This window comes from Borostomias antarcticus (genome assembly GCF_949987555.1).
Source record: "Borostomias antarcticus genome assembly, chromosome: 1".
Classification (NCBI taxonomy): Eukaryota; Metazoa; Chordata; class Actinopteri; order Stomiiformes; family Stomiidae; genus Borostomias; species Borostomias antarcticus.
The window spans coordinates 51,605,430-51,615,774 of NC_140234.1; the positions used below are offsets into that span (position 1 = coordinate 51,605,430).

Here is a 10,345-nt window from a genome sequence, read left to right on the forward strand (position 1 = left end):
GAAGACTATGCTGTGTTTGGACGAAGTAACTCTGCATGCAACTGTAATTGTAATCTGTGACTTAACCCCAAATTAGTCTCTCTCTCTCTTTCTCTCCCTCTCTCTCTCTTATTCTAGATTATTCAAGCTGTGATAGTGATCAGAGAAAGTGCTGACAGGAGCTGATCAGAGGAGGGATGGAGGGATGAACAGAGGAGAGGAGAAGGAGAGGAGGGAAGGGGCCAAAACACCTAATCTCTTTATCCCCGTCCTAATCCACTAGGTGAAACGTTTATTCACCGGTCCCTCCATACACCTCACACATGTATAACTACCACAACACACAAAACATACACACCGAATGACACACACACTCACATATTAACAATCATATGAGAATATGGCTGCAGATGTGGGTGAAACCATGATGTTGAGGGTGGAGGGCGTCAAGAAGACCATCTTACATGGAGGACAAGGCGACGCACTGCCAAGATTCATCACAGGGACCAAGGTAGGCCACCCCAAACTCTCTATCTCCATCTAAACGTGCTATTATACCATGCCTTTATAACATGCTTTTACTGGTCAATTTGATTGGTACGTGTCCTGAAAATGTATGCAATACCGTATTATGTCATAACTTTATTGGTCGATTTGACTGGTACATGCTAATCACTGTATTATGTAAATAGCTTTCAATAAAAGGTCTGTACTATCTCCATGTCAGTGGATCTACTCTTCTCTACATCTCAGCTAGAAATACAGTATCATTGTTTGATGGAAGAGATTATTTAAAAAAAATTTTTTACCAGGGCACTGAGAACAACTGTTCCATGTTGTCTAAATCTAATAGAGAAGTGCAGTCTGTTAGGAGCCCACAATAGTAGCTGATACTGACAACAACTTGGGAGGCGAATATCTTGCAATATCTTTACTTATCAGGGTCATATCAGCCTAGTCATCCAGCTAGAGATGATCACAGTACATTGTAAGCAGTCTTTATCTTGTCCACACAGAACACAATAGCTAGGTATATGTGGTCAGGCTGTAAGTGGCAACAGATGGTACCAAGATGAGACCCAAGAGCAACAGAACAGAGACAGATTTTTTGCACTGGAATTGACATTAAAACAGTTTGAGGTTGCATCTCTTTCATTCCACTCTGGAAAATGTCACATGTACATGTGAAGAGCCACAGTCTGAACCCTGAAACCCTGAAACTCTAGTTCACACAAACATGCCTTCATTTTTTACCATTTAGTATTTAAACCCCGCCTCCCCTTCTCTCAGGTGTCGTTCCACTTTCGTACCCAGCTGTGTAATGACGAGCGCACGGTATTGGATGACAGTAAGAAGGTGGGCGTGCCCATGGAGGTAGTGATTGGGAACATGTTCAAGCTGGAGATCTGGGAGACATTGCTCTCATCCATGAGGATTGGAGAGGTGGCCGAGTTCTGGTGTGACGTCATTGTGAGTACTCAATTACCCACAAAGCATGGCTAAGTATGGGACATGCTTCCTATGAGGCCTTTACTATGAATGACAATACAGAACAAATAGATCCTTGTTACATTTTAATCATAAATCAGTATATTTTCTTCAGTGGGTATACATTCACTCTCATGACAACTACTGTACTTTGGTTATCAGCCAGGGTTGGAAGGAATGCATACTTTTGCATTCAACAATACAACAAGGAGAAAAGCTGCGTCTGAGACATATGACTGTATTGTATATTGATTTTCGACAACTGTTTAAAAAAAAAAAAGTTATCTTATGTGTCCCAAATTGTGTTCAGTAGGTTTCATCTGGTTTTATTGTGTATATTGCTGTTGTATCCAGTCTAATTACCTCTGCCCCAGCAACAGTTTTCGGTTGTGTGTGCGATGGAATATGTGATGGAGCGTGTGATGTCAGGAGGATTACATCAAAACTAACAGACCAATTTTAATTCAACTTGGTGGAGAGGTGTAGAATTGAATTGAATTGAATTGAAACCTTTATTGCCCCAGAGGGGAATTTGTTTAGCACACATCAAGCATACAGAAAACATTAAAATGTACGCCCATCACCAACACCACAATGTCACCAACCACCATCATCGTCATCACCATCCTCACCAACATCATCGCATCAACATCATCATCACTGCAACAGGCATTCAACAGCTGTTCAACAATTTAATGCTTCTTGGCACAAAAGAAGTGCTGGCTCGTTTTGTCCTTGTTTTGGGCGTTCTAAACCTGCGTCCAGAGGGGAGTAGGGGGAACTCTGAGAAGAGTGGATGGGAAGGATCGTCCAGTATTCGTCTGGCAAGGTTGATGGTATATTGATCAGAGAGCTGAGAGATACTCTGAATATCTGAGCCAGTGATTTTCCTCCCCGCCTTAGTAACCTTGTCCAGCATGTTTCTGTTCTGGACGGACAGACTTCCACCCCAGCACTGGATGGCGAAGGTCACCACGCTCTGAACGAACGTCAGGTAGAACAGTCTCAGTGTTGTTACGTCTGCCTTGAAGCTGCGTAGCTTACTTAAAAAATAAAGTCTCTGTTGTGCTTTTGTTTATCTTGCCACTGTGTTGGCAGTCCAGGTGAGTTTGGAGTCAATGATAGTGCCCAGGTACTTATATTCCTCCACCGTCTCAATCGGTGTACCTTGTAGGGTAACTGGTTGCAGGGAGGGGGGGCTTCTTCTAAAATCCATCACCATTTCTTTTGTTTTTTGAAATATTTAGAATAAGTGAGTTTGTTGTGCACCATTCATAGAAGTGGTCTACCTCAGTCCTGTAGTCCTGCTCTGTGTCCGTTAAGAGACCCACTAGGGCAGCGTCATCTGCAAACTTGACTAAAGAGCAGCTAGTGTGGTGACTAACACAATCATTAGTATATAAGATAAATAACAGAGGGGATAAAACGCAGCCTTGCGGCACACCCGTATTTGTTCTGATGGTTGCTGACTGACTTTTGGGCCAAGTGGACCAAGGAAGAACCATTTTGGAGCGAATCGAAATCACAGGGTGGATCCACTAATTATTTTTCTATTGTTGTGTAATACTTACGACCGACCACCAGAGGACGACTACCTCTCTCCAAAAATGGTAGAGCAAATGGACTGCACTTACTGTACAGTATATAGCGCTTTTATCCAAAGCACTTTACATGGCCTCTCATTCACCCATTCACACACCAATGATGGCAGCTGCCATGCAAGGTGCTAGCCTGCTCTTTCGGAGCAATTTGGGATTCAGTGTCTTTCCAAAGGACACTTCCACATGTCGTCAGGAGGAGCCGGGATTCGAACCACCGGCCCTACGATCGTTGAGCGACCCACTCTACCTCCTGAGCCACAGCCAACCCAAAAAGTTTTTAGCAAAACTTGTGTGGCCAGATATTTTATTTTATACAGTATTATTAGGCTGTGTCCCAAACGGCAAATACTTTCTTTTTGTCCCAGAATGATGTTTGTAACTTCATACAAAAACACTGCTCGCTAGACAGCTAGGCAGCACCTGAGACTTGGCCTACTATAATTACAGTATGCTTGTGTACTGTACAGTATGTGTGTGTGGGGGGTACTTTTGCATCTAGTCTAATGGTGTGATTCATTTAGTGTATCTAGTCTGTGTGTGTGTGTTACTTTTGCATCTTGTCTAGTGGTGTGTTATATGTTGTACTGTATCTAGTGTGCAGGGCTGGACTGGGACAAAAAATCGGCCCTGGCATTTTTGGCCCAGACCGGCCCACCACAATCGGTCGGACACCACCCACTAGTACGAAATCCTTGCGGCCCCTTTAAATATGCAATACCACCGTACTATTTCCCTTTAAATATGCAATATCACCGTACTATTTCCCCAAACCACTACAAAGATGAGTAAGTTCCGTGGACAAGTGTACCAGTGCAAATGGACGAGTGTACTCACTCACTCTTGACTCCCTGGTGATCAGACGTGGCCGTGGAGTACACAATCTCCATACTCAAGTAACAGTTACAGTAGAAGTACAAGAAATTGTCAAAGAAAAAGCTCTGATAGAAGTCAAAGTATAATTTCAAATTATTTATTTAATTATTATTATTATTATTCAAATGTAAGTATAGAAATATATGTACAAAGTATACAAGTAACTCAAAATGTTGCCTGTGAACTCCACTGGGCTGAAAAGATCTCCTCCTCAATCAAGGCAACCTTTAAAAGAGGGAGAGGGAGAGACAAAGAGAGAAAGGTGAGAATGATAATTGATGGAGTTAAATGATCACAGTACTGGTCCAGTATCTTCAATTGAGAACAATGTAGAGAGATAGTTGCATGTATTTGATACTTACTTAGTAATAAAGGCTGCATGGCCCTCTGGATACCCTCAACAATAATGGCATCTCCTGAGAGAGAGAGAGAGAGAGAGAGAGAGAGAGAAAGAGAGAGATAGAGAGAGAGGGGGGGGGGAGAGAGAGGGAGAGATGAGACATGATCAATGATAAGTCATACATGATTAAATGACAGATTCAGATGATCAGAGTTGCATGAATTGTATACTTACTTACTGGAAAAAGGCTGCATGGACCTCTGAATACCCTCATCAACAATGGCATCCTGAGTGAGAAAGAGGGAGGAAGAGAGATGAGACACGATAAGTGAGATAAACTATAGATTCAGATAGTAACAATATCTTCTAGAAAATGTAAGCAGTTGCATAGATTGTAAACTCACTACTTACATAAAAAGGATGCCTGTGAAGTCCACTCCAGTTAAAAGCAAAGTGCTTCTTTTCAAACAAATTAGGGCAACCTTTGATAGAGAGAGAGGGAGAAAAGGGGAGACAGAGAGAAAGGTGAGACTGAGACATTATAATTGATGATCAGTTATGTTGATAGTTGATCACAGTACTGGTAATTACATGATCATAATACCTTTATCTTTACTGGAAAAGGCTGCATGACCCTCTGGATACCCTCAACAATAATATCCTGACAGAAAGAGAGAGGGGGGGGAGTGAGAGAGAGATGAGACATGATCAATGATCATTTTTAAATTATAAATGATTAGGTGACAGATTCTGGAAAATATAAAAACATAGTTGCATGTATTGTATACTTACTTAGTGGAAAAGGCTGCATGGCCCTCTGAATACCCTCATCAACAATGGACAATGAACCACACAAGTTAGGGCCGGGCATCCTTTGAGAGACAGGGGAGGGGGGGTAATAATGAGTCACATGATCACACTATCTTCAGTCTAAAAAGCTGCTACATTATTATGAATGATTTTATAATAATAACAATTTCATATCAACTTACTATAAGTTTCCTCAGTAGCTCACTCTTCTCTGACACTTTGTCAATGACAGTGTGTGTCCAAAGCAACAAGGACGTCTTTTTCAGTGGCCATCAACATGAAGGCTTCCAATTTGCTGGCAGACAGGCTGCTCCTCAGTCTGCTTTTGATATATTTCAGTGTTGAGAATGAAAAATATTTTTTTAACCTAGCCCCTTAGTAACAGTCCTGAAAGGAGCTAGGCTTACCAGTCAACTGGCTGGTAAATTATCCATTACCAATAGATTTTTAGCAGCCAGCCATTGGCTAGTAAATGGCTAGGGTTAATTTTGGACCATGGCCACACACAGCTAACGTTAGCCTGCTCCTCTTTTTCTTCGAAGATATAACGTTAAGTATCCCAGCAGCAGCAACACTGCTAGGCTAGGCCAGAATAGATAACGTTAGTAATAGCGCTAGTGCTAATTGCCAAGCTAACGTGCTAATGTTAGCACTTCTAGTACTGGCGTTATCTGGCTGGCCTAGACAAACAGTGTTAACGCTAGCTAGCTCAAACGAAGCTAGCTACGACCCGATTAGCTTGGCAGGGAGGTGGGTAGCTAGATAATGCTAGCTGGCGCTAGCCAGCAGATAGCCGTCACCCATATTCATATTTAGCTATAGCTTTTTTAGCTTTCAGCTATATTTCCTTACCGTTTCAACTGCACACTCCTCCTGCTCACTCTGTCCTTCCTCGGCCCTGTCATGTCTCTGTCCCTCCTCGGCTTCCCTGCCCACAAGTAGGTCCGGCCCACCGGGCATTTGCCCGGTACGCCACATGGCCAGTCCAGCCCTGCTAGTGTGTGTGTGTGTGTGTGTGTGTGTGTGTGTGTGTTACCTTTGCAACTTGTCTAATAGTGTGCTATATGTTGTACTGGATTCTCTGTGTGTGTGTGTGTGTGTGTGTGTGTGTGTGTGTGTGTGTCAGCGTGTGTGTGTCAGCGTGTGTGTGTGTGTTGTAGAGGGGACAGATGGAGTGCTAGCGGTGTGTTCATTCATCTGCAGCAGCCTCATCTCTCTAATCGTATGTGATTACTGCTGACTCACCATTACTGTCTGCCACAGCCCACACAGATTAGATCAGTCTTGGCTTTAACCCAGGCTGTATTGTTCATTCACTCATTACCTACAATAATACACAACCTGTGTCTGTGTTCTACATGCCTGCTGTGTCTGGTGTAGCATCATTCTGCACTAACTGTATTTTTTATTCAGACATTTGAAAAAACACCAATAAATAATAATCCTAACATTTAAAAATATAAATATAAAAATATATATACATATAATTATGAATGAATTGTGTTTTATTTGGTATCTAGCCTAACCCCTCCCCCCTCCCCATCTCCACCTATGAGTGGGTGACCTTCCTAGCCTAGCCCTGCCCCCCTCCCCATCTCCACCTCTGAGTGGGTGACCTTCCTAGCCTAGCCCCTCCCCCCTCCCCATCTCCACCTATGAGTAAGTGACCTTCCTAGCCTAGCCCCCCCCCACCCCATCTCAACCTCTGAGTGGGTGACCTTCCTAGCCTAGCCCCGCCCCCCTCCCCATCTCCACCTCTGAGTGGGTGACCTTCCCAGCAGTAGCCTAGCCTATAGTTCACAAACGAATCAGGACGCTCACTCCGTGCCACCCCCAAACTGATCCTGCTGTGGATGGCTGCCCACGTCGCCACTGCCCAGTAGGATACTGGTGTTGACTCATCCTGACCAGTAGAGGGCAGAACTGTGATGTTGAACACAGAGACTGCTGCCAAAAGAGAGATTAGGGAACAGATATCACATATCAGGCTCATTGGCTGTGTGGATAGACAACTAATGTATACATAGGAAGGCTGTTCCAACCCTATTAATACATCCATGTTCCAACCCCAACACACACAGTATTTTGTAGGTTTTAATGAGGAATGTTCTCATAAAAGAGATGTGCGGTCGTAGGCTGCACTCACGTTATAAGGAGTCAGATGTCAGGTTCGGTCTTTCACTCCTCGTTGAGGCGTGGCCCCAACAAAGCGTTCTAATCCTTCCTCGGTGTTTCACACTAGGGGAGGACGATCGCACCGTCCTGCTAACATCATACCGTTAAGTTACTTAAATCCAGGGTTCTCTCTCCCCCCAGCACACCGGCCTGTACCCAATGGTAGCCAAGAGCCTGCGGCGCATTGCGGAGGGCAAAGACCCGGTGGACTGGCACGTCCACACCTGCGGCATGGCCAACATGTTCGCCTACCACACCCTTGGCTACGACGACCTGGACGAGCTGCAGAAGGAGCCGCGGCCGCTCTATTTCGTGCTGGAGCTGGTCAAGGTCAGCCCTGACTGAGGGAGGGTCAGGTCTAGTATGTAGTGTAAGACATATGCCCCAGTTAATACATTATGAGCATGCTTGAGGATTTAGGGAGAACGGCAGGGAAGAATTCACCGGAGCTTCAGAGTCAGGAATTGATTTAGGGAGGGGAGGGTCTACAGTATGTAGTGTAAGTTAATACATTATTAGTGGGCATGCAACCATTATAATTTTAAGTCTCGTCAGCTTTCCAGACAATCAGCCCATCAGCCTCACACACAGACAAACATAAACTTATCTTGCTCCTCTCCCGTATGTGTGTGTGTGTGTGTGTGTGTGTGTGTGTGTGTGTGTGTGTGTGTGTGTGTGTGTGTGCTCAGGTGGAGCAGCCCAGTGAGTACAACAGGGAGTCGTGGGCTCTGAATGACGAGGAGAGGCTGAAGGTGGTGCCCTTGCTGCATGGCCAGGGTAACAAGCTGTACAAGCTGGGACGCTACGAGGAGGCCACCCTAAAATACAAAGAAGCCATCGTCTGCATCAAGAACATCCAGACCAAGGTAACACCCGACACTGTGTGCAATGACTTCCACCTTATCGGGAAGAATTGCCATGTATAGGCTACCCCTGTATGTGTGTGTGTGTGTGTGTGTGTGTGTGTGTGTGTGTGTGTGTGTGTGTGTGTGTGTGTGTGTGTGTGTGTGTGTGTGTGTGTGTGTGTGTGTGTGTGTGTGTGTGTGTGTGTGTGTGCGTGCGTGCATAACTGTGTGTGTCCCCCTCAGGAGAAGGCCTGGGAGGCCCCATGGCTGAAGCTAGAGAAGATGGGCAACACCCTGACCCTCAATTACTGTCAGTGTCTACTACGCATGGAGGAATACTACGAGGTCATCGAGCACACCACTGACATCATCAACCAGCACCCAGGTACGTCTGCTCAGATGCCACAGGGTATACAGTTGTATGCATAACAACACCAACAATTCTATTGAAATGCACCTGTAACTTTGGTTTATGTGTGTGCATGTGTGTGTGTGTGTGTGTCTTAGGAGTGATGAAGGCGTTCTACCTGCGGGGCAAGGCCCACATGGAGGTGTGGAACGAGGCGGAGGCGAAGCAGGACTTCAGCAGAGTGCTGGACCTGGACCCAAGCATGAAGAGGACCGTGAGGCGGGAGATGGGCCTGCTCAGCATGCGCATGGAGGACAAGCACCAGGAGGACAGGGTCAAGTACAAGGGCATGTTCTGAAGGCCCAGCGGACATGCTCTGATGTCCTGAAGGTGCAACAAGCGAGAGAGGGTCCATGCGGACTATATGGATGTGACTGGCGACCTCACCGTGCTGTTGGGGAGTGTGTGTGTTGGGGCGGTGGGGGGGGGGCAGTGAGTGAGATAAGGTACATGCTATTGTCACTTTGGATTTGTACATCCCGTCTGTTTGGTGCTTTGTGTGGCATAATTGTAATGGTGTGAAAGTGAGCTATGACATGTATTTGTCTGTACAGTATACGCCACTCAGGACTAGAACAGAACATCTGCTTGGCTTGGGGGGGGGGGGGGCAATGGGACTCTGATTGTTGCCTCCTATTAAACCTATTAAAGAGAGACTGAATACGAATATAAATATTGTTTTTCCATCTTGTAGGTAAAGTGTACGTCCACTAGATGGTGGTCTTTCTATAAAATAGGCTTCTGGTGAAAATACTGCACTGAGTTTTTACCACTAGTAAGTCCTACTTTAATGTTTCACTGCCCTAGGCCTATATACACTATCTAGGCCTATATACAGTACACTAAAAGTGAATATTGTCACCACTCAAACACTCACTGTGTGTGTGTGTGTGTGTGTGTGTGTATGTGTGTGTGTGTGTGTGTGTGTGTGAGAGAGAGAGTAAGAGAGAGTATGTGTGTACAGTATCAGGTTCATCATACATAGATTTCACTTTCATTCAAGGAAATCTCTCTCTCACATACGCACAGGTTCTTGTCATCCAACCCCAACCACACAAACACACACACACACATACACACACGCACACACACACACACACACACTATAACTCAACAAATTGACTTTTCCCCATCATGGGATATGCCGAGCAATATGAGGCTACATCAGCGCTAAAGCCTATCAACTTACTTCATTAGACTATAACCTAACAACAACTCAGCCTAATGAACGCCGATGCACTAAATCCACTGGTTATCACACAAAAAAAATCAATGGTAGACTGTGGGAAATCACAATATAGAAACACCATGTGGACCCTTGTGTTCATTAAAGCATTTTGAAAATCTAACGAAACCTTCTATCATCCATATAGTCTATAATTTCGACGGCGAAATTACACCTTCCTAATTCTATCGGTTAATAGGCTATTTTGCAGTCGTGCCCGGATTTTGCTATCCCGAGAGAGACGCAGCCACACGAGCGCAGCGCATTGGAAATCTGCCCGGCCTATCCCATCCCTGGCTCTTTTCCATGTTGGTGCTGATGTTGAGAAGAAGAGAGTGAGGGAGGAACGACGATAGGGATAGGGAGGGGGCGCCGCACTGCTCTGCTACAAGTTCAGCCCAGTCGCTCTGTTGCTGCAGCGTGAGAAGAGCCTTAAGGCACGGCCCGTTGCGGAACAAACACATGGCGAGGGGTGAAAACCCACTTCTCTGTTTCGAGGGCATATTTGAGTGAAATTCAAGTACCAAGTCTTCCGTCGTTGCTTGTTATTTTTTGCCGAAGAAAAAGAGCGTGCGATGAATAAAAGTGAGGGTAGCCTAA

At 45.1% G+C, this 10,345-nt stretch overlaps 1 protein-coding gene across 1 annotated transcript; it reads left to right on the forward strand.

Annotated features, from left to right (window-relative positions):
- Nucleotides 1–356: 356 nt before the first annotated feature.
- On the forward strand, nucleotides 357–8,818 carry aipl1 (aryl hydrocarbon receptor interacting protein-like 1; the record flags this gene model as incomplete). Its single annotated transcript, XM_084448380.1, has 6 exons — nucleotides 357–490; nucleotides 1,270–1,449; nucleotides 7,408–7,596; nucleotides 7,956–8,132; nucleotides 8,355–8,496; nucleotides 8,619–8,818. Exons 1-6 carry the CDS (start codon nucleotides 380–382, stop codon nucleotides 8,816–8,818), a joined length of 999 nt encoding a protein of 332 aa, XP_084304506.1. The 5' UTR covers nucleotides 357–379.
- Nucleotides 8,819–10,345: the final 1,527 nt, after the last annotated feature.